This window comes from Sander vitreus, chromosome 9 (genome assembly GCF_031162955.1).
Source record: "Sander vitreus isolate 19-12246 chromosome 9, sanVit1, whole genome shotgun sequence".
NCBI lineage: Eukaryota > Metazoa > Chordata > Actinopteri > Perciformes > Percidae > Sander > Sander vitreus.
In genome coordinates, this window is record NC_135863.1 from 5,756,086 (window position 1) to 5,783,032 (window position 26,947).

At 39.5% G+C, this 26,947-nt stretch overlaps 3 protein-coding genes across 5 annotated transcripts in view; all 3 read left to right on the forward strand.

Annotated features, from left to right (window-relative positions):
• Positions 1–1,859: 1,859 nt before the first annotated feature.
• On the forward strand, positions 1,860–14,074 carry LOC144523120 (glutathione hydrolase-like YwrD proenzyme). Of its 3 annotated transcripts, none has more exons than XM_078258448.1 (12): positions 1,860–2,034; positions 2,317–2,470; positions 2,548–2,701; positions 3,529–3,735; positions 5,191–5,343; positions 5,419–5,506; positions 6,345–6,516; positions 7,771–7,927; positions 8,020–8,202; positions 8,524–8,608; positions 8,811–8,906; positions 13,995–14,074. In XM_078258448.1, the coding sequence occupies exons 1-12, from the start codon at positions 1,935–1,937 to the stop codon at positions 14,036–14,038; spliced, it is 1,593 nt and encodes a 530-aa protein (XP_078114574.1). In that variant the 5' UTR covers positions 1,860–1,934; the 3' UTR covers positions 14,039–14,074. The 3 variants fall into 3 exon arrangements, with proteins under 3 accessions (XP_078114574.1, XP_078114572.1, XP_078114573.1); XM_078258446.1 differs by lacking the exon at positions 13,995–14,074 and adding an exon at positions 10,697–11,565; XM_078258447.1 differs by lacking the exon at positions 13,995–14,074 and adding an exon at positions 9,580–9,837.
• tm4sf1 (transmembrane 4 L six family member 1) lies at positions 13,851–20,690 on the forward strand. The gene is made up of 4 exons (XM_078258449.1): positions 13,851–14,221; positions 17,957–18,025; positions 18,784–18,926; positions 19,314–20,690. The coding sequence occupies exons 1-4, from the start codon at positions 14,042–14,044 to the stop codon at positions 19,510–19,512; spliced, it is 591 nt and encodes a 196-aa protein (XP_078114575.1). The 5' UTR covers positions 13,851–14,041; the 3' UTR covers positions 19,513–20,690.
• A 1,207-nt stretch (positions 20,691–21,897) lies between these two features.
• The window catches only part of cp (ceruloplasmin), an 11,453-nt gene continuing 6,403 nt past the window's right edge, over positions 21,898–26,947 (forward strand). The window contains exons 1-11 of the mRNA XM_078258116.1: positions 21,898–22,058; positions 23,351–23,595; positions 23,702–23,914; positions 24,223–24,396; positions 24,480–24,571; positions 25,247–25,409; positions 25,504–25,642; positions 25,751–25,890; positions 26,362–26,502; positions 26,617–26,661; positions 26,763–26,947. The exon at positions 26,763–26,947 is cut by the window's right edge and continues 30 nt beyond it. Coding sequence (XP_078114242.1) covers positions 21,898–22,058; positions 23,351–23,595; positions 23,702–23,914; positions 24,223–24,396; positions 24,480–24,571; positions 25,247–25,409; positions 25,504–25,642; positions 25,751–25,890; positions 26,362–26,502; positions 26,617–26,661; positions 26,763–26,947 — 1,698 coding nt within the window. The remainder of the gene's footprint in view (positions 22,059–23,350; positions 23,596–23,701; positions 23,915–24,222; positions 24,397–24,479; positions 24,572–25,246; positions 25,410–25,503; positions 25,643–25,750; positions 25,891–26,361; positions 26,503–26,616; positions 26,662–26,762) is intronic.

Consider the following 26,947-nt stretch of genomic DNA (forward strand, 5'->3'; position numbering starts at 1 on the left):
CATCCACACATTTACACATGACCCAATCATTACACCCACCCACACCCATTCACCCACCCACCCCCACCCACTAACAACCCACCCACCCACCCACCCACACCCACACAACAGGCTTTCAGAATTTCAGAATTGGCCTGCATTCAATTCATGACTTGGAACACCCCACAGGAAGTTGAATTGGAATTGGAATTGGAATGACAGGAAGTGGAATTGAATTCATGGCAATTCAAAGAAATTCCACACAGTCACACAACAGAAAGAAGGTGTTGAATCTCACATATATTCAGTGTTAGGAAGGTTACTTTGGAAATGTAATTGCTTACTGTTATAAGTTACCCATTATAAATGTGGTTTGGATTACTTTATTTGGATTACTTTATCAATGCAAAGCAAATTCCTTTTAATTTGATTAGTAACTAATTGAATTACACATTTAACCTCTGTAATACAACTAAATACAATTACATTAATTTTGTAATTTAATAACAATTTCATTACACGTAACTAGTCACTCCTCAACCGTGCATACATTTTGTTCCAAAATATAGATCACTCTTTAAGAGAACAAATATTTCTATTAATTCCACAACTGACAAGAATTGTTTTCTTGATTTACAGTAAGTAATAAGTAAAAGGTGTGCTTGCATGCTTTTAAACACATATGATATCCAGTGTTGTGGGTAACTCCTTACGAAGTAATGCCATAATATAATCACATTTGGCTGTAACTGAGTAATGTAACACATTAATGTCACTGTTACTGTTGTGTTGTGAGTTGAAGGTGCGTGAGCAGCGGAGTGCAAGAACCAGTTTTGTTATAGTTATGTTTTTTCATTGTCTTGTATGTTGTTCATTTAACAGTCTTATAGCAGAGGGAATGAATGAGTTGGCATAGCGGTTAGTTTTCCGTATTGGCACATAGTACCGCTGACCTGACTGCATGATAACAAATCAATTACTGAGTACATGATCTGGTTGGCACAATATTCTGTCTGCTTTCTGGACAACTCGTGTTTTCCAGAGAGAACAGAGATCTTTTAACTGGGTACCAGTGATTTTTGAGCATACCTTAACAATGTCGCTCAAGCTCTTTTTGTCTTTCACGGATAGTCCATTAAACCAACATAAGAAATAAAATGTTAATGAATGCCATCCTCAATGAAGGCTTGATAAAATGTGCATAGAATTCTTTTACAGACCCCAAAAGACTTAAACTTCCTCAGTAGGTATATTCTTTGGTTTGCTCGCTTAATAATGCTATCAGTGTTCTCACTGAATTTCAGTTGTGAGTCAAACACTGTGCCTAAGTACTTATATGTTTGGACTATTTGAACATTTTCATTGTGTATTACATTGTGTATTTGGTTCGTCACTGTGCCTTCTAAAGTCTATGATTTATTCTTTAGTTTTAGACACATTTAAATCAAAGAAGCTGTCGTCACACCATCTGACAAATTCCGTAAGGGCACTGTTATGATCAGATTGGTTGCCCTGGAGAAGGGACAACAGGGCTAAGTCATCTGAAAACTTCACCAAGTAGCTGTTCTCCCAAGATGACCTGCAGTTGTCAGTGTATAATATAAAAAGCAGGGGGAAGAGCATGCAGCCCTGGGGAGAGCCTGAGTTTGATACAATGACAGAGGACATATTTCCATTTACATAGACCTGCTGCCTTCTGTTTGTTAAAAAATGTAAAACTAGTAACTAGGATTGACATTATTATTTAAGTTTTCAATTTGCCAACTGTATATCTACTTCAACATAATTCCTGCTGAAGCCTCAGCATCCATCGATGTAATCTGTCATTCGTTTCTCTGCTGCTGTCCTAGTTGAGCCAAACTCAATCGATACCGGAGTAACCGATCGGTTTCATTTTTGCCTTGTTGTTGTTGTTGTTGTTGTTGTTGTTGTTGCCAACTAGTCGCTAAAGCGCAATGGAGACCGACTTGCCTTTCTCATCTCGTCGATCACCTTTGGTGTGTTTACACGGCTGCGTGGCGTCCAGCCAGCCGCTAGCTTCCAGTATAGGAGTCGGTGAGTAGGAAAAAGTTGCCATGGAGATCTAAAACGTAGGCAGACATTGGGGGACACTTGAGTGGAGTGTCTCAGAGTTGGATAACGTTACCTCGAATATAATCCACCTAATAATACCTTAAAAATATAACTACAACTGTTTGCAAATATAACTAGGGGATAGTGAGAATGATGTTTGGTTAGTAATATGCTGTGGATGACCAAATATGTAGCAAATTCACCTATAACATACTCAGGGTCTAGGGTTACGTCAATCCCATATAGATATGTGTTTGTGTCCAGACATCCTGAAGCGTGGTGGTAATGCAGCAGATGCTGCGGTTGCCATTGCAGCGGCGCTCTCGGTAACAGAGCCGTTCAGCACCGGTCCAGGCGGAGACGCCTTCTGCTTGTTCTACAACGGGAAAACTGGAGAGATCAGAGGGATTAACGGCAGGTGGAGATTCTTCTTTCGCTACTGTTGTTATCTTCATAAAATAGAAGGATTAACTGTGCCTCTCTCTGTGTCCTCAGTGGTCGTTCGCCCAGAGCTCAGACCCTGGACTTCCTGGAAGGACTTGGTTACACTGCGGAGACCCCCCCTTCACCTTCGGATGCCTTGAATGTCACAGTACCAGGGGCCCCTGCATGCTGGTGCGACACCCTACAGCTGTTTGGTAGTCACAAGGTTTGACTTTGTGTGTGTGTGTGTGTGTGTGTGTGTGTGTGTGTGTGTGTGTATGTATGTGTGGGTGTGTGTGTGTGTGTGTGTGTGTGTGTGTGTGTATCTATCTGCGTAGAACTGTGTGTGCTGGTATAGGTTTTATGGTAGCCAAGAGCCCATGTAACATAATCATTTACATGACATAAACAACCGAAATGTAAACACTGCAAAATGAACCATATTGACACACACCACTAACACACTTGGGATTGTGTGTGTTTTAAACAGTGGTGTTGAATTTAAATCAATGAGATATGAGCAAGGAGTTGACAACCTATCATCGGGGTCTGTGGATAATCCTTTTTTGTTGTTAGTCAAAACAGGAATAATTTAGCCATCTTTGGTAGGGTTTCTACAGGTCCATGAAAATGTGAGGGGTTGGATTAGAGGTATGTTTCACAAATCAATGTAATCTTTAATCATTCAATTTAAAATACTTTCACTACACTACTATCACAACAACTGAGCCTACATAACATGTAAATAAAGGAATGAGATACATGCAACAAGTTCACTACTGTTTGTTTTGTGTTGTCAGAATGTGTCTTGGAAAATGTAATACATTATTAACTAAAGTAGAAGTGAATAGTCAATACTCAGGGAATTTTGCATACATTTATAACAATTATTAGCCTTCGTGTTTTTTTTCTGACTGGAAAAAAACCCTCAGAGGACATTAAAAACCAATGATAGAGTGCCAACATATTTCTTCTCAAAAAAATGACTCACACACGTCCTGCGAGTTTTCCTGTGAGGTAATAAGTGTGTGTTTCCTCTTCCTGTTTCCTTAGCTGTCATTGCAGGAGGTGCTGAGCGGGGCGGCAGAGCTCGCAGAGGTGGGGTTTCCTGTTGCCGAGGTAACAGCGCACCACTGGGCAAAATTGGTGGCTGCTCTGAGAGATGCTGGGAAGGAACTAAATGGAGACCTGCTGATTGATGGTCATGCGCCCAAATGTGGACAAGTATTCAGAAACCCTACCCTGGCCAAGACTCTGAAGGTAAATCCTTGAAACCCAAACGCACACAAAAACACACGAGTCACGTGATGGAGCACTGGGACATTTTTCTAAAATCGTGTTATTTAGATTAGAAGGAAACAGAACAATGTGGAACCCGCAGGAGGAAACCGCTGTGCTGGTTCCTCATCCTCTCAGAGGTTGTTTTCTTTTTTAAATCTTGACTTAGTCTTCTACATGGGAAGACCTTGCATCAACCCTGGGGCATTGTGGGTAATTAACCCTGAACCCATTAGCGTGATGGACTCAATATGAGAGGAAAACAAGGAAGATGGAGGGAGTGAGGGAGGAATACAGGGGTCGGTGTAGTAGGATTCCAATGATTCAAATAGAGAGGGAAGGGTGGAGGGGAGGGAGTGAAAGCAGGACAAGGAAGGGAAGGCACGGAGATGGATCAAAGAGAGGAGGAGGGATGGGAAAAGAAGAAATGTGTGGATTAGGAGAGAAGTATAAATGAAGGTGGAGGTGGTAAAAAGAAAGAAATTAATTATAATAATTTGAGCATAGACATGAAAAGTAAATGTATATCCATAATACAATTAAAGAAAGAATTCAAATGTGTTGGTTTCCACAGTACTATGTGCATCACAAGTCAAACTGAGGTCAGTCCGACTGTTTACCTGGCCATCAACAAGTTCTTCATATGTGAATGCACTTTCCTGATCTTAATTACAGTTTATTCAATGTTGACAAAATGTTGACGAGATGTCATGGACGGTTGGTTCGCCACTTGATGCAGACTGAAATATCTCAACAACCACTGTAACTGGATGGATTGGCACGAAAACCCTTATGTGAATGTGCGACCATGATTTTGTGTGGACAATGTAACATTTATAAAACCAAGCTCATTCTGTAGTTCCCTGTCAGTGAGACTTTACTAGAACGATGGCAGCCTCCATTTGTGTGTCACCATTAAATCATGTGCTGATGCTCCTCTGTGCTACTACATCAAACACTCAGTCTTTAGTAATTCAGTAACGCAGGAACACTGCCGAGTACGCCCATTATAACCCCCTACACACACACACACACACACACACACACACACACACACACACACACACACACACACACACATCCCTGAGACAGTAGAAACAATAGCAGTGACCTCAGCCTCATTGATGGATGGTTTCCATGGCATCATAGCGGTCATTCCTCAGCGATGACGGTGTGTGTTACGTTCTTGTGGAACCAAAAAAATCATACATTCACACACCATCCTATTCATTTGCTAACATTGATTGGACTTGTAGATACACACAATAGTGGACATTTCACCCACATATTTTCAAACTCTAGACTCATGTGTGTCATTACATCATGCAAAACATATTTTGTATGTTTTTGTGTTTTGTACAGTGATTTAAAAAATAAATAAATAAGCCCTCTTATATGATGATTGATTGAACAGTTGATTGATTGATGTATTGACAGGAACTGGGTGAGCGCGGCAAACCAGCTTTCTACCAGGGCAGAGTGGCTGAAGCCATCGTCGATATCATTAACCAAAATGGAGGAGTCATGACTCTGGATGACCTCAGCAGCCATGAAAGTGAGGTCTTCACACCCATAAGCACAGAATACAAGGTGAGGTCAGCGCCTATTCTTGTCTATATTTTGATAACATGGTCAGCAGAAGGAATGACTCCATTGTGTGTTCAGGGTGTGCGTCTATGGGAGCCTCCTCCGAACAGCCAGGGATTGGCTGCCCTGCTGCTGCTCAACATCCTGGAGAACTTCCCTCTCAGAGGTATTTACTGGCCTTATAATAAGATCAAATGTAAATATTGGTCCGGTGATGTGGATGAGTCACAATTTACTTCATGAAAAAACAATAGCATACTAACGTTATTACTCATATTAGTCTCGGTTTTATTTGCCTGGAATTCGATATTCTCCTCTTAAATCTCAGCTCCCATAACATTACAACGGAGGTTAATGGAATTATGTTTGTGTTGCTCAAAACATTGAAAAATGACACTTGGAAAAACTGCAGCAGTTTCTCTGCATAACCCATACAATTTACTTTAGTTTTCATAGGGACTATTTCTTTTGTAGAAAGTGGTTTCAGTGAAAACAGTCACAGTCTGTGGATTATATAAAGCTGTTTAGATGCAGCTTCTTCTCTCACACTAGGGTACATTTGAACCCAAACGTACACTAGTGAAAACTGATCGCTGGGAAGAGCAGTCATAACCAACACAGCAGTTAGAGCTTAGGATAGAAGACCTGGCGACCTGTCCATGGTGTACCCGGCCTCTTACTCAATGTCAGCTGGGAAAAGCTTCAGCCTCTGTGACCCTTTCTTGGATAAGATATAGATGGTGGATGGTTGGATGCTTCTTGTAGCTTGCCACTTGATCTGTTGATGGGATAATTCCTACAATGTCACATATCTTTAGTGACAAGTTAAAAAAAAAAAGAAGAAAAAATGGGGATGAAATGTTGATTTTGGAAATTACACTTGATTATGTCTTGTATTTGTCTGAGGTTGCTGTCATCCTTTCATCTACTTTTTCACAGTCACACAAAAAAATGAAATGTTTGTGGATCATAGAATTTGATTTGCACTAATCTGTTGTGTGTAGCTGCAGGCCACAACAGCTCTGACTACATCCATGTACTGGTGGAGGCCGTTCGCTTGGCACAAATAGACGCTCTGTGTTACCTGGGCGATCCAGACCTTGTTACCATCCCTCTGGAAACCTTACTGGACAAGAGCTACAGTCACCAGCGAGCGCAGCACATCACCATGGACAGGTGTGTGTGTGTCTGTGTGTTTAAGTGTGTGTGTGTGTGTGTGTGTGTGTGTATGTGTGTGTATGTTAGTACCACTGTGTACCAGTCATGCTCTGTTGACTTTAGATAGGACTGTTCCCCCCGACCTTAACTTTCATGCCTCCGTCCCACCTCCACTGCTCCATCTGCTGTGTGGCAGTGTGTGTATATTTTGGCAACAGTATGTATTTACTGGTCAGAACGGTGAACTTTGAACTGTAGGCCTTAATCAGTTCTAAGACAAATAGACAAACAGACTATAAGTATAAAACAACATAATAATACTGTATCTTAACACGCACACGCACACACACACACACACACACACACACACACACACACACACACACACACACACACACACACACACACACACACACACACACACACTCTTTTGTACTAAATCCTTCTGTTTTCATATTCCTAACTTTCAATTAATGAGGGTGTTACTGCATCAGGCAACATGCACAAATCCAGTATATACACAAATCCTACACCTTCCATTCGTTTTTAGTTTCACCTCAACCCGACTGATTCAACCAACCTTAAATTAATTGTGAATCAAAACCTAATGTCTCTCATTAGTGCAAACGGTAAGAAAAGTGTTGTCGTCACAGTCATTATGTTTACATGCACACAACAAACCTGAGAGAAATCAAGTGAAAGCAGGAAATTACAGATCATGTTTACAGTATATGCACTGCAGTAACCTGGTTACTGTAAAACCTGTGTTTTCATGCAGCTGGCAATCAGATTTCCCAGCCAACAACCTACCATATTTTTGAAGCAAGGCTGGCATATGGTTTATTGGTTGTATATGACGCTAGAGGCTGAAGTTTGGGCCTTGTAATACTACTTAGGACCTTTATTTTCCAATTAAATATATTTGATAAAAATATCATATTTATATTCCTTTTGAAAATAAATCAGCATGCAGTAGTTGCAACGTTTGCCTCATTATGTATCTTTCAGTGCATTTTAACATTAGGAATTTTAAAAAGTTTGTTTTTGCTGCACAAACATGCTTAGCAAAGAAAAACACTTAAAGGTATATATCAATGTTTTGGGAAATACACTTATTTGCTTTTTTTTTTTGCTGAGAACTGGGTAGCAAGATTGATACACTCCTAATGTGTGTGTATGCCAAAATATGTAGCTGGCGCCAGCAGATGAAAACCATAACAACTATAATGGCTTCATGTGTGTTTTTAATTGATGTGTGTTTTTTAACTTTAGGACCATGGAAGGAGTGGAGCCCGGCTTGACAACAGGATGTGACACAGTTTATTTCTGTGTGATTGACGGTCAGGGCAATGCCTGTTCTTTTATCAACAGCATATATGCCGGCTTTGGAACTGGGCTGGTCCCTAAGGATTGTGGATTCTCACTCCAGGTCTGAGGGGTCAAAAAAAGGATATGAGTTTGTGTGCATGTGAGGTAGCGATGGATAGGTGTTTTCATGAAATCCCTTTTTCCCGGTCACAGAATCGTGGTGCCAGCTTTTCTCTGCATCGTAACCACGTTAACTGTGTTGCTGGGGGGAAGCGGCCATATCACACCATAATACCTGCACTTCTCACTGACTCTGCCAGCACATCACAAAAACCACGACTCCTCGCTGCACTGGGGGTGATGGGGGCTTTTATGCAACCTCAAGGACACGTCCAGGTATGATCAAGAATAGACTGAGTTTGAAAATTTGCTTTAAGATAACGTATAAAAATGTCCCTATCACTGTTTTTAATTCATTTTTATATCTATCTTGTTTGTGAACATTAACTTTTGATTTGTCCGTTTGTAAATAAGTTGTTATTGGTTATTTTATAGTCAGACCAGGTCAGGCCTTGGAGAAATCGTAATGAGAAAAATGAAAAAAATTTCTTCATTACATCGTCAATATGACTTGAATATGCCTTGCTTTAATTATGATTCAGACTCATAAGTTGAATGTGTTAATGAGTTAATAACTGATGTTGCTCTTGTGTTTAGGTGTTGTTAAACATGTTGGAGTTTGGGATGAATCCTCAACAAGCTCTGGATGCACCAAGAGTCTATGTACAGTATGACCGCACAAGTATGTCCTTCCCCAAAACACACACACACACACACACACACACACACACACACACACACACACACACACACACACACACACACACACACACACACACATCGTAAACTGTAACTTAATTTATATACAATTTTGTGAAAGTAGACAGTGTATGTGTCCTATGCTTAACAAAGTGATATTCTGATGAAACATTCTGTATGTCTAGCTGATCAGTGGTCGGTTAATCTGGAGGATGGGGTCCGCCAGGAGGTAGCCGAGGAGCTGAGAAGACGGGGCCACAAAGTCAGCTGGCCAATCACAGGTACCTTTATTTACACAACTACTGTTGGCAGTGGCTGCATGCAGGGGTTAAATTGGGATTTGTTATGTGGGGGGGAGGGATGGTTCTTTCTAGGGGGTCCGGGGGTATGACCCCCACCCGGGAATAAAAGAAAAAAAAATAAACCATCAAATGGCACTTTCTGGAGAGTTTTGTGCAAAGAAATGGAGAAATCGAGTCTTACATGATATGTGCAAAACTGCAAGGTTAAGAACCTATACTTTGCATTGTTGTATTAGGGCATTTATCATTTACATTACTGTTAATCACTTGATTACACATTATGTTACCTTGTTATGATATAAGAAGTGACCCATACAATGTGCCACATGAAGAGTGCAGCATATGACAGTAGCAACAGCTGAGAAGATTTGGGTTTGTGGTGACCAGGTCCACCTCACACAAACTTCCTTCTCCCATTCTCTCTCTTTACTACTACTACAACACACACACACACACACACACACACACACACACACACACACACACACACACACACACACCCACTCACTCACTCACTCACTCACTCACTCACTCACTCACTCACTCACTCACACACACACACACACACTCACTCACTCACTCACTCACTCACTCACTCACTCACTCACTCACTCACTCACTCACTCTCACACACTCACACTCACACACACAGACAGACAGCGGCCCGCAGCTCGTGAGAATTTTTTTTCAAGGCAGTAGAAGGTCTTCACGAACCTTCGCTCGCTTCCACATCCCGTGCAACTAAGGATCTCCGAGGAACATTCATCAAATAATATAGCCTAAGCCTACCTAGATGCACATGCGCGAGCGGTGCGTGATGGTCGACTGACGACATTAAGCAGCTGAACAAGATTATTTGTTCTGATTGTTCTCATCTCAGCTCCGCCGAGACAAAATAGACATGCCATTATTGTCAGAAATATCATGGTTTCAAAAGCATCTCTTTCATCAAATTTCATGTGACATATTTCCAGTAGGCAACTGACTGCGTACTCAAACGTTAATGTGTTACATTAATTGTTATATTGGTGTCTATTAATGGCCATAAACAAGACCATGGCTGAAACAACTGGTAGTCTTAAATCACTGGTATTAGACCATGCTTCCCATAAACTCTGTTGCTTCCTGATGCAATCAGGATCTTTTTATTTGTTCCTCTTCCCTACCCTGGCAATATTATGGGTGTGTTAGCTGTTGCTCTCTGGCTTTTCTGAAGAGTGTGATTATGTTTTGTGTGATACTGCCATCAGCCTTTGTTTCATTCTGGAAGAACCAGCAGCCACTTTATGATTGGATCAGAGAGCAATCTCCATAGTGGTGAAGAAGCTCTTATCTGCCAATCCTCTTGGCCATTTTTTCCAGGGCAACATTTAGAACATAGAAATAGAAAAATACAACGTAAAATAAACCTGTTCTTCCTAACTGTCTTAAGCTATTTGTATTGGCCTGTGTGTGGACTATAGACTAATGGTCTTCAGTGGGTTTAAGTTATGACACTCCATACACTCCAATTATTCATTCAGTAACAAAAGAAATCACATTAAGAAACTAAATGTCTAACTGTTCATCTCTGTGCTGCTCATCACTTGAGAAAAAAATCTGTTCTGTGTATCTTCCTTACAACCTATCTGCCACCTTCATCTCATGATCTTATTATGCTAATGAGACATGGTAATATTTTGGTTTACAGTGCATAACAAATAAATATAATAAAGATGGGAGAGTTTGGGCTCATATCTTTTCATTTATCTTTTCATTCAAACACACAGGCCACAAGAGGTCTCAGTTTGGGCGGGGACAGATCATCACAGTAGGGGATTGGTGGAGCCCATCTGTCAATCAAGCTGATTGTCCATGCAGGGTGCTGTGGGCGGGATCAGACCCCAGAGCGGATGGATGTGCTCAGGGATATTAAACATACCTGACCTCCTCTCTTCTTCCCTGCAGATGTTATAGTATTCTGATAAACTGATTACAAAACTTTCTGAAGGCAAAATCCTTTAGGTGTAGAGCAAAAGTACTATAAATATTTGGTGGTAACATAATTTACACAGTAACCTTTTTCCTTTGGTTTCTTTAATGAGATGATTGGTTTTGACAACAACTTAGGTTTATAACACAGTCATAGCACCGCATCATAGCATAGCACATAAGTGTCTTTATTCATCATATGTCCCTCCACATCCAAGTCCAAGTTACATGTATAAGTCTGTACACTACAAATCGAAAAACAAATTTTTGTCTGACTTTACATGACATACCAAAGATGCCCTTCTTCAACCCTGGTTGAGATAATTATCTGTTTCAATGTCTTTAATTAGTTGCTGCCGGTCTAGAAACGACAACAATATCATATACATATAACCCTCTTTCCTCAATGGAATGATGATCAAATGATAGGCTAGATATAATCTTTTCTCTGGGTGACTTTTCACAAAACAAATTCAGTTTAGATAATGTAATGTGATTCAATTCAATCAGTGTTATATCTTCATTCAAGTTCCCTTTGCATCATTTTCTTGCACTTTAAACTAAAATATATTTACAGATATAACAGTCTGCATTTCAAATGATGCAGAATCTATTCATGATTTTGTACATTTTTTAACAATGACAAATAAATGTAATTTATTTTCAAGTGATGCTTAGTTCTCTAGTTTGTTCCTGTGGTTCATAATCCTCCATAATCCCAACATATCTTCATTACAAATGTTCTAACAGGAGTAGTTAATACTGTTGGGAGTCATTGGGGAATTATAATTCAGTTACAGTTTTTCGGATTCAGCACCTGCACAAGTTGGTCTGTCCAACACTTTGGTCCAGAGAAAGATGGCTCAAAAGGACTTGTATGTGTGGATATACTCCATGAGATATGGTCTGGTATCAAAATGTGCACAGAAAATGTTTTATATATAAGAACAGTTTATAATGCAGATATCCATGAAATTAGCTAAGTCTGTTCCAACTCCCCAGGTGTGTCTGATGACTTAAACACTGCGTATGATGAATCTTTTGCATTGCATGTTTCCATGCAGGCTTGATGAATTGGGTGTTTTGCCTTGTGTATGTGTATGAGCTTTATCTTTAAGTGAATTTTTAGCTGCCGGGGAAACGCCCTGCTGCCCCTCAACATAATAATAATAATAATAATAATACATTTATTTGTGTTGCACTTTACATTTACAGCAATCTCAAAGTGCTACAGAGCATATAATATAAAAAAAGATCAAGGTCATACCACAGACATGATATACAGTGACTAAATCATATTACAGTATACTGTATGCAGATGCTTAGGTTGTGTGAAAAAAAGGATGTTGAAAATATGAGTGAGTTGGTAAACAGCTTGTAAACCATGTGTACCCTGCACCATGCAGCTCAATCATGATTCTGCTTCAACACAAATCTCTTGATGTAGAAACATGATGCTGGACTTTGTTTCATTGTTGATCTCCTTACAGCTCCAACCCCTACCTGGTACCAACCATTTAGTCCTATAAAGAGCCATGTGTTCTGTCACCCAAACACTCTCTGTTTTACATAATCTGTTTTAAAGGCATACTATGTAACTTTTCCTTCTTCGGTCCCCCTACAGGTTGTCTCATTGGAACTACAGCTCACTCCAATGAGACAACCTGTAGGGGGACCTAAGCAGCGGGACGCACAAGGTGTAGTTCCAATGAGACAACCTGTAGGGAGACCGAAGAGGGAAATGTTACATAGTATGCCTTTAATTAACACTTGCTTAAATATCTTGTTAGAGCAGGTCGTTAGTGGTCAGTTCCATTTTACTTATCTTAATCCAGCTGGTTTATAAAGCAGCTCACAACACGCTGGGCCCCTTAAACACACATATGTACACATAACACAGTCTGTGTCTGACACAGCACTGTTAGAGATCACGTTGTACCCTATTGCCCCACATAGACCTGCTGAGGTTTTGTATCATTCTGACCTAGAAAGAAGCGGCCTTGCCTATGGGCACTATGATGAATTTGGGAACACCTATGAGACATTTGCATTAGATCGGTTCTTGTAAAACTGATCTACAATGTTGATGTCTGGTATATCCTTTAATCCAGATTTAATACACAATGTTGTCATCAAGGCTTGTCTTTATTTATTCTTCTGAAAAGTTCACATTTTGGAGAAGGCTGTTTCACTTATGTTAAATGTATCACCATCTAATACGTCAGCAATGTTCTTGCAAGTATTTGAAAGTAACTGATTACATTTTCTCAAGTACTGAAATAGTTGTACTTTACTTTAGTATTTTAATTTTCTGCTTCTTTATATCATCCACTTCATTGTTACCAGTTAAAATATTTGTAAATAACACTAAAACTGGGTCAAAATAACCCATTGTCTTGGGTGTGATTGGGGACTAAGTGGTTTTTATACCCATGGGTACTGGGTTGACACTGTGATATACTACTATTGGTATAGTACAGATTAGTATTGAAATAATTAGTCCATTAGTTAGTTGATCACAAGAAGATTAGCAAATGTGAAGATTTGCTTCTTTTTTCTTCTTTAATATATATATAATATATCTTATAGACTTAATGATCAATAATTGATAAAGTGAGGAATGTAGTATAATATTTAATATGGTAAGTATACTACACATGTGTTTACCATGTGGAAGAAAGGAAATAAGAAAACAATGACTGTTGTAATCAAGGGAAATTAATACTCCAGAGTGCTGTGTGAGGCCTGGCTTACTAAGAGGCTGTGGGAAACACACACACACACACACACACACACACACACACACACACACACACACACACACACACACACACACACACACACACACACACACACACAGATCAGATTTTTCATATTTCTGGCTGAGCTCTGTCTAGCCATTGGTCAGCCCCCTGCCTGTGAGTGTGTTTCCACATTATGTCATGGCAGAACTAACCCTAACCCTAACCCTACCCCTCACACACACTAACATACAGCAGGCTCTTGTCACTTGTTTTTGTTTCCTGGCTCCCCAGCTGCTCTGACCCTTCCCTCCCCTTTTGCTCTCTTTCTCTTGCTCTCCTCGGCCCATTCCAGTTCTCTCCTCTCCTCCCTGCGGTTGTGAGTGTGTTTTTGGTTGAGCGATGTGTTGTTCGGTGGGTTTCGCCAGGTCTTTGGGTCTGGCCCTGCTGCCTCTGGCCCTCTGTTGTATCCTGGCCAACCTACTGCTGCTGTTTCCCATGGGAGAAATCACCTACATCCAGCAGGACCGCCTGGCCAGCTACATCTGGTACTTTGGTGGACTAGGAGGAGGTGGATTGCTGGTGAGTAACAAACTGCCTTCATGTTTTAATTAGATGATGAGTATTTGTTATATTTCTAGGGTTATACCATAGGTTTTGGTAAAGTCAAACTATTCTGATCCCAATGTTTTCAGCTTTGGTCAGATCATCAGATTTCTTTAGAAACTTTTGTTTACTGGTGAACATACACCAAACATTAGGTGCTGGTCATTGCAGTGACATATTTTGAAGAAAGGACAACCACACACTCAGGTCCCGTTATTTTTGCCTTGACCAAACAAAGTGTAGTGTGGTTATCCTCTCTTTAAAAGTTCAACTTTAGCATCATGAAAATAACTTTCCTTCAACTTTATGCAGTCCAAAGTTTTTGCTTTACATTAAGTTTAAAATGTATATACCATCTTTTAAAAAATACTTTACTTAGTTTTTTATGCCAATCAATAATCAAAAAAGATCTTAAACTATATTTTAATCTTTGTGTGCGAGAAGATTTTAGACAAAACCCTGATCATCTTATCATTCAAAACTTTAAACACAATAGCTCTTTTTCCCACGTGGGGCACATCCTGCCATCCATTTTCTGCTGCTCAAATAGAATCGGATTGCAGTTGCAGCAGTGTGAGCTTGGTGTATAGAGATTTGAATATGATATTTACTCAAAGTTTGGCATCTGTATTTGTGGCAGGTTTTGGTCTTTCTTTTCTTTTCTTTTTCTTTTTTTTTTGTTGGTATGAGTGTGGAAAATAAAATACTGTAATAAGCTGATACAGAAAGCTGTGAAACTTCCGAGGGTAAAGAGTAACGAGTCTGTATTATCTGACTATAACTTCTGTACTTCTGTAAAATCGTCATTCACCATAATGGATGAAAAGAAGTTGAAATGTTTGGTATCGGTGCAATGTGGCAGCCACTTTCCAAATAAAAAATCAGATTGGATCATTTTGCCTGGCAGAGGCGGCTTAAACAATGTGGGCGTAGGTTTAATTGAGGACACTGGTACCACGTGGTGGAACTTATCACTGTCAGTTGCACTGGAGAGGGAAATTAATTGAAACTAAAAGTAATGAGATACACTTTTCATCAGTAACATTCTTTAAAACCATGCTTTGACCGCATGAATGAGATTCTTTCACAGCTTTTTAGCGATGCATACTTTAAAAAAAGCCTTATTAACGAGCTGCATTTACTAAAAAAAAACTTCCGCCCTTATTCAGTGGTATAAAGACAGACGCTGATACATGTAAAGTAGATACAGTGTGCTATTATATAGACTGAAGCCTTTTTTTTTCTTTGTTTTTATTATATCAGACTGAGGCTAATTCAGGCTCATTCCTGCTTTTAACTTGCCTTTCTTGCCCATTGTGATTGATTGATTTGTTTTGTTGCACTTATCTGTATGCAGGGTAAGCCTTTGACTCCTAAAAACATGCTATTTTAGACCAAATATTATTAAATGTCAATTGTGTCCCCTTCAACACCATTCAGTCTGAGTGTCTGCAGTTGCCCATTGAGAACAATGGAGTGCTATGTGAATTCACAGTTAATCCGTCTGCTACATGCTGCTGATCTGTTGGGTTTATGCTCCGATAACAGAAAGGAGCTGTTCTTTTAGTTTGGTTTTAAGGAGAAACAGAGGAGAGATTGTATTTTCCCAATCAAGATTAACCTCGTTGAACAGCAGTGCACTTGTGTTGGGCACACGCAGCTTCACTCTGTACAATATTTAGATTATTTTTTTGTTTGTAAATAAAGAAATGTTCAGAACATGCATGTAACTGTAATATATATATACTGTATTCTACATGACAAAAGACTGCAAAGAAAATGGTTAGCAGAAAAGTAAATTATATACATGACCAAGCAAGTGTGTGTTTCCACTACTTTTGACCATTTAAAGGAGACATTTCTTAGCTGCTCATTTAATGCAGAAGAGGGGCAATTTAACTGCTAATTTCTCCAGAGGTTCTGTGCAAAGCTGTCAGAACAAACCAAAAGGTACAACAAGTTTTGAACATTTTGGTGCTGCATGTTTTTTCATTGTTAAAACACTTTATTTATAGAGGTGATGAATCAGCACGGGCCATGCATTTCACAACCGGAAGAGAATGCAGAACAATGAGCAATTTTCATTTTTCATTTTTAAGACCAGTCAAGTTATGAGAGAGAAAGGTTTGAATCTTAAAATGTTCCTTTCACTTGCTGTAAATGACACTTCCTGCGGATGTTTCACAATAAAAATGAGGCCCCTTGAACTGCTGGAAGGTTCTTAATGTGAACTATGGAGGAAGTTAGTATTAAAATCAAACAGCAACAAATGGGAATGGACCACAAAACAGGGTTCTTATTAAACAATGATGACAAACCAGGGGGAATTTAGAAATAAAGGCCTCTAGTAAAACCCAGTTGAGGGGAATAAAGGCTCACTATGTTTAGTTTGGTCTGTATATTCTTGTTGCATCTTAGAAGAGAGAACATTTCTGCAAGCGCAGGGAGTTATTTTTGTTATTTCGGGAGATTTTCATACATGACTATCTTCATTTATGTTTTTTTTCCTCTGGTCTGAGAATACTTTTGCCAAGCTGTCGTCTTTTCCTTTCTTTGTGGAAATGACAGAACGTTAAAGAGTCAAAGAGCAAACTTAACCCCTCTGAGAGAAATCTATCTTTATCTCCCTCCCTTCCTCTCCCTTGCTCTTCCTCCCTCCTTTTTCCTCTTTTCTCTATCTTCCTTTCTTGCTGTGCACTTCCCTCTGTATTGTCAGCCGCTCTCTCTCTCTCTGCCTCTGCTCAAAGATAATCTTTAGGGGGACATCCAGGATGTGTATGCAATGATGCCTATGATCTTTGGGACCTTGGGAACTTCTCTCCCTCTGTTAGGACGTGCTTTAAGGTCCAAAAAGTACCTCGGAACACGCCGAGGCGAAGCCCACATGAGCATAATACGTCTCCATAACAGCAGGCAGCGCTAATCTGTATTGTCGCCCAAAAAATTTAAACCAGAAATGAGGAACGCGTCATGTGGGTCTGGCTTCTCCAGCCGATAGTAATGGCGGCTTGTTCGAAATATGATCTCGTATTTTACGAAAATAGTTCACAGAAACGTGTTTCTGAAAACATTTTAAGCGAGAAATAGGCCATGCAGTTGCTGAATCTGTCTTCATTTCAGATCGACAAAGGTCAGTTTAAAAGATTTTCGTCCCGTCACTCATCCCGCTCGCCATTTCCGGGTTAGCACTCCACCAATCAGATTGGTCATTGAGTCTGACTGCCCGCCTTCCGATTATACATGTCAAATCGGCCCAAATGAAGGACGACGGCCCCACCAACGGACGACGGCACGGAACACACCGAACAGACTCGATTTCCCGACCTCGCCAGACTGTCCGATGGCCGATTATCGGGCATCAGGGCCTTTAGAAGGGACTGTAGGCTGTGTGCTTTATAAATAAATTTGACTTGCATTGAATTGACTTGACTTGACTTGTAGGGCTGTAGTGATATGGGTTAGGGTGGTACAGGTACAGGTGGTGGTGGTAATGTTATGAAATGCTCTGAGTAACTGCCAGCAAAGAAAAACAAGAACAATAATCTTCCATTGTGGTAAAATATGATAATATCTTATCTTGCATAGCTTTAGCATCTATATATTTAGACCTACTTTCTTATCTCAAACATGTTAATGTCTATCATTTCCTTAAAGAAAAAAAAAAGAATAAATGCTACTGTTTTAACAAAACAATTAACTGTGTGTTTCCAGATGTTGTTTCCAGCTGTGGTCTTCATCACTCTGGGGAAATGTAGCTGCTGCTGGAATGAGAGTTTAATGGTAAGGCAAACTACAGTACACTAGGCCAAGCATAGGCTGCAGCAATAACAGGAGTAATAACACTGACGCTAAGCTAATATTATATATTATGGCTATGGTAGAGAAGCCCCATACTTGTTTATGCTATATCTGCACAATACTATCTCAAATGTCTCAAACAATTCCATATGTTTGAGAAAATCCTCAACGGACGATAACTTAATTTTATGTTCATATATTTCTGTTTGCCACACACAGACCATTATTTATGAACTATTTAACCTTTTTTTAAATAAAAATATAAGGCTTTTTGGTTTTTTACCCCTTGTAACTCTTCATAATGTTCCCATTTTACTGCTATTTTGCTCTTTCTTTCTCCCCACTATAAAATATATAAATATATATATATAAAATAACTGTACAGTTGTCATTAAGCCAGCCAACACTGTGTCCTTTCTGAGGTGGAATGCTATTGCTAATCCAGCTATGATAATTTAACAAGGGTCCCATTGTTATTCAACACTCAACAAAGTAAGGTTGGCTCACACCACTTAAGCCACATGCACAGCTGCAGTTGTGTATGTATGTATGTGTGTTTGTGTGTGTGTGTGTGTGTGTGTGTGTGTGTGTGTGTGTGTGTCTATGTCTATGTGTGTCTGTCGCAGCTGCCTCTGTATCTGAGCTATTAAACGGATAAATGAAACAGTCACACACATATTTACAAAGGCATCCAAACACGTGCATGTTAAATCACTCTGTCTGCTTGTGTTACTCTCCAGATGTGCGGGTCAGTGTTGGCAGCTGTGGTCGGCATGGTGGGGTCTGGCTACTGTTTCACCATGTCAGGATTCGCCTTGGTGCAGGGCCCCCAGTGCTTCACCTCTTATGGATGGACGTACCCCTTTGCAAACCAGGGGGGCAGGTATGGAGATACTGTGTGTGTGTGTGTGTGTGTGTGTGTGTGTGTGTGTGTGTGTGTGTGCGTGTGCGTGTGGTAGCATTCATTCATATTCATTCAATGTATTAATTTGTTAAACATTTAATCTATAAAATGACAGAAAAGAGTGAAAAATCTCCATCACAATTTTCACAATTTGCTTGTTTTGTCCAACCAACAGTGCAAACCCATAGTTATTAGATTTACAATTATATAAAACAGAGAAAATGAGGTCATCCTCACTTTTGAGATTTTCATTGCTTACTTATCTCATTTAAGTCATCAGCATTTGTACTCAGAGACTACTTCCCCCCTTAGTATTTCAGTCAGTCACTCTCTCTCTCTCTCTCTCTCTCTCTCTCTGTGTTCCAGGTATCTCTTACAACCAGAGACTTGGTCACGGTGTCTTCAGCCGTTTCACATCGTAGAGTGGAACGTGACTCTGCTGTGTGTGCTACTGGGCCTGGCTGTGCTGGAGTTCATCATCTGTCTCTTACAGCTGGGAAACGGTTTAGTCAACGCCGTCTGCCGGCCCTGTTGCTACAAGCAGGAGTATAGTCTTAATGCTTAGATCTAAACACACATACGTACGTGTATGTAGACTCACCTGCTGAGAGTCACACACTCGACAATGTATGCATACATACAGGACATTAATGGACACATGCAAACGCGGAAGTCAGCACACACAGCCTTATTGCCCAGTACCATTTATATGTGTGGGAGTACAACTCAACCTTACTTAGACAGACCAACCTACAGTACATATGCAGTATGGACACCTGACTGCCACGTCAGTATATTTGCTATATTTTCAAGCTTTTAATGTGCCTGTGTTAAAGTGGCAAAAATCTTTATACAGTCCTTGATGATGATGATGATGATGATGATGATGATGATGATGATGATGATGATGACTTTTTCTGGTGCAAGTCTTAACATTTCAAAGGCAACAGGTTATTAGGACATAATAATGTAGATGTGTGTTTGTGTCTTGAATACTCATACTAAAGACAAAGTAGAGCATCCTTGATAAAAATAATAATAATCATAATATTAGGTATACAGTTTCACTGAAGTAAGTAACAGTGTGTGAAACTTTCATATGCCCTTTTTGTTTAAAAAAGAAGAGGATAAAAAGTGACAACTGTTCACTTTCTTCATAAAAGCTATATTCTCAATGTCGAGGTTGCTTGCTTTCTTTATTAACATTATTGACTATATATTTTGTATACCTTCATAAACACAACAACTACACTACCGTTTTTATTGCATGAACAGATGAAATGACAATTCAAATCAATGTCATTATACTAGTATACTTAAGATGGCCTGCCATCTTAAGTATACTATAATAATATAATAATGTTGGAAATGGCATAAGCTCTTGTGTCATTGTTGACAGAGGCCTTGCAAGAAGAGATGCTCATTTCCATTATTTAGTTGTTCATTAGCATCTTGGCTGACATGATTATCTTGATGCACCAGGAAGTGTCCTTTCTGTCCTGGTTGATACTTGTGGTTCCAACATTTATACACTGTGTTGGATCACCTTACATTACGAGCAGATTTTTGTGTGTGTTTGTACATTTGTTTTAATTTCCAGAGCATTTTGTTGTAAATTGTTTTCTTTATATCTTTCGGATGCTAGATCAGTGTTAATGGACAATTTATATATATTTTAGTGACATATTTTTATAATGTATGTTTGTTTGTGCTGCCTTGAATAAAAAAAAAAGACTATTTCCATTTTAAGTTTCCAGTGAGTCATTAAGTTTAAGCTGATCTTTGTCTCGGTCACAGGAGGAGTGTCTCGACACAAGTGCAATGTTAGCTTATGTGTGATAGGTCAATCTGGTCAACCGGTTTGTGTACAGTATGTGTGTTGTAATCACTTCACGGACTAAAGTTTCTCTCCTGGAGTTTCCAGAGTTGCCTGTTATTGATCCATATCAGGACCCAAACTGAGTAAACGTGGACTCTGATCCTAAGAGCCAAGCCCATTGAAATGCTTTAATGACATATGATCAATAGCCTTGTGACAATGTTTTTTTCTTCCTCCAGATAATCCAATGAGCTGGTTTATGTAGCTTCAGAAGTAGGATACTTTTCTTAACACCTATTCTTTCAGTTTATCTGAGAAAATTTCAGAGATGCAGGGTTTCCTTTGGACAGTGATTCTGTGTATTATTTTTAATGTGCTAAAATAACTAAATAAAGTTTCTATTACAAGGTGGCTATGGAGAGAATAATTCCTTCTCTGTCCATGTCACATTATAAATTCAAAACTTTAAAACAATAATAAACTGGTCTTAAAAGAAGCATTTATTGGCCTTAATTTAAATGAGTATTTAAACTATTATGACACTAGGACATGATTGTCTTTTTCAATCTTTTGCAGTTAACTTTGGACAGCAGTATTGACTGGATCAAAAGTCAGTGTGTTGCCGTCATTACTGCACTCCAACTGTTTTTGGCAGATAAACAAAAAAAATGTATGCGGTACACATCTGGCTTTCTATGTTACTAAAAGGACTAAAAGGAGATATGAAGTCTAATGTAAATGTAACTTATACCTGATCTCCTTATGTTTGGACTATTAAATGTGGATGTTGCATAGAAAAACATGTGTTCTTGTGCAAGTCTAACCTTTTGATTAAACCGTTGTTTAGGTAAGAGAGCTCCCTCTCTTACCTTTGTGACAGGTTGGCTCAAACCCTGTTTGTTGGTCAGTGACCCCTCTACTCTTCTCTTCTCTCCTCTACTATTCTACTTATTCCCAGCAGCCAGCTGAGGGAGTATAAAGATACACCGAGGGTCTAAAGTCTCTCAGACAGACTGTCTGACAACTGTCAGTTGCATGCGCTGTTTGTCTTCATCATTATTATCCTCTGGACCACTGAACAGAAATAAAGACTCATCGTCCTCCTTGGCAGTTTAACTTGTAGTTGGTCAAATGCATCGGTTGTGGTTAAGTGGAGTGTTGCTGCTGTGTTGGGCAGCAGGATGTGTGTCTGGGATGAGGAGAGAGTACTTCCTTAGGATAGAAGAGGTGTCTTGGAACTATGCACCAAGCGGGATGAACTTCATTCAAAACCGTACTCTGCAGGAGGATGAGTAAGTACATTCACAGTACATTGTCTTGTCTAGAAAATGTTGGAGTCACTCAGTCAGTCAGCCTTCACAGAGTTGGTCTACATTCTGCAGCAAGACTACTCGTTGGTACCAAGAAAAGAAACTATATCTCTCCTGTATTGGCGTTGCTTTAAATGTTAATATTTCTACATTTTAAGATTAGGATCACATTATAATCCCTAATTTCTCCAGTACTCCCTCCACCTCAATTCCATGATCTAATTTAAAATCCATGGATGTTTGATCATTTTATATTGTTGCCCTAGGCTGCTAAACAGTTTACCCCTCAATTTCAAGTCTTCCCATCTACTGTTTATCAATTTTTAAATCCCATGTGTTAACAATTGCTTTTTAGTTCACGCTAATATTATTAGGACTACAATCATTGCTGTTGTGAGAAAACCTTGTAAGTTCAAAAGGTCAACTTTTAATGTATATGAAAAATAGCCTTGTGACAATGTTTTTTTTTCTCTCTCTAGATAATTCAATTAGTTGTTACATGGTTTATGTAGCTTCAGAAGTAGGACCATTTTCTTAACATGGAACACATATTCTTTCAGTTCATCTAACAACATTTCAGAGATGCATCCTTTGGACACACGATTCTGTGTATTCTTTTTAGTGTGCTTTCCGTGCAAAAGGCCTTTTACATTTACCTGTTGTTTCATTTGTATTACTTAGTCCACTTGCTTTAAGATTTACTTAAATACATTGACTTGATTGGATACATTTAAAAACATACATGAATGAATACTTGTGCCTGCACAATCACCAATGTATACAGAAGTACCTTTACAGACACTTTCCTTCGTTTACAAATACAGCACATACATGCAGAATTCAGTAGGTACATAAAGGCCTGACAAAAACTGGCCAAATATTGGTTAAATACAATGACATGAGACAAGACACAATACATGTCAAAACACAATATGACGCTTTGACAAATAGAAAGTCACAATTAATGACTACATTCCTGACTGGCTACATTCATCAATAATCTAGGAAGACCATTTGTGGTAAAAATGGTGTCAAGTCCATAAGGAGTGTGCGGGTAAAAAAGGTCTATTGTGTTGTGCAGACTCAATAAATGCACCAAATCCTTTTCTGATTCTGATTCTTAAAATGTCTGATATGAAAAGGCCTAATCAGCAAGTAATAGATATATTTTTAAAACATCAGGATTGCTGCGCTCTTTTAGTTGTTTTAGCCAATTATAGATTTTTAAAATATTTTAACTGTAATCCATAATAATCCTCATATTTTCTCTGTAGACAAGCCGCAGTGTTTTTAAAGAGTGGCCCCCAGCGTATTGGCTCCACCTACAAGAAGGCTGTGTATAAGCAGTACAGCGACGCCACCTACAGGACTGAGGTGATAAAGCCGAACTGGCTGGGCTACCTTGGACCCCTGTTGATGGCTGAGGAGGGAGACACATTGATTGTCCACCTGAAGAACATGGCAACCAGACCTTACAGCATCCACCCGCATGGATTGAACTATAGCAAGGGCAATGAGGGTGAGGAATTAATGATCAATGCACAAATTAGTCGGCAGATTTAATAGACAGATAACAGATTGATGTGTGACTTTGTGACTTTCTGTGCTTGGATCTGTCTTTTCAGGAGCCCTATACCCAGACAGTACTGGTCCAGAGCTGAAGCGTGACGACTCAGTGCCTACTGGTACAACAGTGACCTATGAGTGGACCCTCCCAGAGAGCCACAGCCCGTCATCAGAGGACAGCAACTGCATGACCAGATTCTACCACTCCCACGTGAGCCCACCAAAAGATATCGCTGCAGGACTGATAGGACCCCTCATCACCTGTAAGACAGGTACGGGAAGCTATTTAACCTTATATTATCCAGTGGTGGACATGTACATTTACTCAAGTGCTGTACTATTTTGAGGTACTTGATTATATTTCTCTATTGTTACTTAAGAAACATTTTGAATGCTGCTTTGTGGTATTGATTTGACAGGAATTCAGCAATATTTCATAATAGTTTTATTAGTGCTGAAACGATTAGTTCAATAATGGATTAATTGATAGTAAGAAGTTCATTGAGAAAAGAGGTTTGTACTGCCTTTAGGGTAGGTTTACCCTTTAAAACATGAATGCATAATGTCCTGTCCTCTGTAGGAACTCTGGACTTGCATGGAGACAGGTCAGGAGACTATCTGTATGCTCTGCTCTTCATGGTGTCAGATGAGAACTTCAGCTGGTACCTGGACGACAACATCAGGACGTACATTAGGGCTCCTGCCGGAGGCCTGAAGGAGGATGAAGATTTCATTGAGAGCAACAAAATGCACGGTGAGGGGGGAGCATCCTCGTCCCCAGACACGTACCCATATACAGTACATACACATACCTTTAACTCTGAGTGTGGATTGCAGGTATAAACGGTTTTCTGTACGGTAACCTGCCTGGACTGAGCATGTGCCAAGGCAACAAGATCCACTGGCACATGATTGGCTTAGGCAATGAGGTAAATATTGTATTATTATAATTCATATTGCTAATCAGAATATCTGATGTAGGGATTCTTTAAATATGTTATTGTAATGTTCAAGTTTCATGTGTAATATATTTTAATAGTTTTTCCGAACATTGCTCATTAAAATCACTTAGTTAGGGAACATAACTTATCAAAATTCAAAATATACAATTAGCCCTTTTAATCTTAGACATTTTGCATTATGTCGGTTTTGTCTTTTTAAGTACATTTAAAAGAGGCTACATATCTTTTACAAACTTTGTCAGCCTTAATGCCTTACAATATGCTAACGTTTTCTGACAAGACCATCAAGTACCTTTAAACATTTCACACATTATATATATATATATATATATATATATATATATATATATATATATATATATATATATATATATAAAACCTTTTAAGAACGCAAGTTAGTTTTCACATTTTGTAGCTAAAAGTCTGGTGTCTTTCGCCAATGATTTTTTAATGATTTGAGTTCAAATTGTCAAAAAGACGCTTGTTCTGCCTCTACAATTAAATCTTGCCTCTATTGATGTGAACATGTTACTTTGTCCAAAAATAAGTTTATTTCTTGCAGTTCGTAGCCTATATCATGTCTCAGTGTTAGCTACAAGCACCTGGTCTGAACCCAGTTTGAATGTCCTTACTCAACCCCAGGTGGACATGCATTCAGTTCATTTCCATGGTCAGATTCTGACCATTCAGAACCATCACACAGACACAGTCAGTCTTTTCCCCGCCTCCAGCACTACAGCTGAAATGATAGCTGACAATCCCGGAAACTGGCTGCTGACGTGCACCGTTAATGACCATTTGATGGGTGAGCTCACGCACAACGTTTTGTCACCCAACTGGATACTTGTCTCATTTGTTTAGTATTTCTTTGTGACTTTTTGTTTCATGGTTTTGTCCAGCTGGAATGCAGGCTATATTTGAGATCAAGAAGTGTTTCCCCAACGTCCATAAGCCCCGGCCACACGGTGAGCTCAGACCGTTCTTTATTGCTGCTGAAGAAGAAGTCTGGGACTATGCTCCTACACCACCTACTGATAGGTTAGTTACTATATACATAACACATATTCATGGCCTTGATGTTTCTGTAAGAGACACATTCATAATTTGTACTTGTGTGTGTGTGTGTGTGTGTGTGTGTGTGTGTAGTGAAGCAGACATGTTTGTAACCAGAAGACAAAACCGCATTGGAAGCCGCTATAAGAAGGTTCGCTATGTGGAATACACTGACATCACCTTCACAACAAAGATGCTACGCAGCCCAGAGGAGGAACACCTTGGAATTCTGGGTAATCCAGGCTGGGCTGAGGTTGTTAGCACTTTTTCAGAGTCCGAGATTCTCTGTACGCAGCAATAAAGTCATATTAGTACAGCCAAGCGCTCTTGTTAATAAATGAATCAATGGTATTTCTATGTAACTAATTTGCCCGCAGGTTTGTCTTGCGCCCCTTTAAAGTTAAAACTTCAATTTGCTTGTTTGGTCCAACCAACTATCCCAAACCCCAAAATATTCAGATTACAATGACAGAAAACAGAGAAACTGCTTGTCAATTGTCTTATCATCATTGTTGAAGGCATTAAAGTCTTGATTCATATTTTGGACAGACTTCCTCCTTTGCTTTAACAGTTTGCCAGTTTCAACACGAATGTTGGAAATATGTCTGCAGGATATTGTTACTGTGATGAGATGTCTCCCAATAAAATTCCATCTAATGGTCCTTTGTCCTAACTTTGTGCCTGTGTGTCGTTTTTGTCTCCAGGTCCTGTTCTGCGAGCTGAAGAGAAAGACACCATCAAGGTGGTGTTTAAGAACAAAGCCAGCCGGCCTTATAGTATACAACCACATGGTGTTCAGTACAGTATCGAACAGGATGGGACGCTCTATCATAATGAACTAGAAGGTTAATACACGCAAATACATACACACTGTTATCAATGAACTACATTATTCATGAAACGCTTCCTCATCCTTTTTTGTGTCTCTGTCTTTCTTCCCCTACACTTATTCTCCTCAGAGTCCCATACAGCGAAGAAACTGCGGGAGCTAAAGAGGGAACCAAGTAACCTGATTTATTACTTAGATCACTAATCTAAGTCAGCATGTGTTATTGTTATTATCATTATAATAATTCACTTTCTTTATATAAATCTATGTAATCAGGAGTGGTGACCCCTCCCCCAGCTTCTCTGGTCAGACCTGGGACAATGCACACCTATGAGTGGACGGTGCCAGTGGGTGCTGGTCCAGTAGAAGGGGAGGCTGACTGTCTGTCCTATCTGTACTACTCTGGAGTGGACCCTGTTAAAGACATCAACTCTGGACTGGTTGGACCACTCCTTATCTGT

Excerpts from the sequence above, each read along its gene's own strand:
- LOC144523120 (XM_078258446.1), top strand. The coding sequence starts at position 1,935 with ATGGAGACCGACTTGCCTTTCTCATCTCGTCGATCACCTTTGGTGTGT. Across the intron at positions 5,507-6,344 it reads GGAGAACTTCCCTCTCAGAG|CTGCAGGCCACAACAGCTCT; the intron begins GTATTTACTGGC and ends TGTTGTGTGTAG. Across the intron at positions 7,928-8,019 it reads ATTGTGGATTCTCACTCCAG|AATCGTGGTGCCAGCTTTTC; the intron begins GTCTGAGGGGTC and ends TCCCGGTCACAG.
- tm4sf1 (XM_078258449.1), top strand. The coding sequence starts at position 14,042 with ATGTGTTGTTCGGTGGGTTTCGCCAGGTCTTTGGGTCTGGCCCTGCTG. Across the intron at positions 14,222-17,956 it reads TAGGAGGAGGTGGATTGCTG|ATGTTGTTTCCAGCTGTGGT; the intron begins GTGAGTAACAAA and ends GTGTGTTTCCAG. Across the intron at positions 18,026-18,783 it reads GCTGGAATGAGAGTTTAATG|ATGTGCGGGTCAGTGTTGGC; the intron begins GTAAGGCAAACT and ends GTTACTCTCCAG.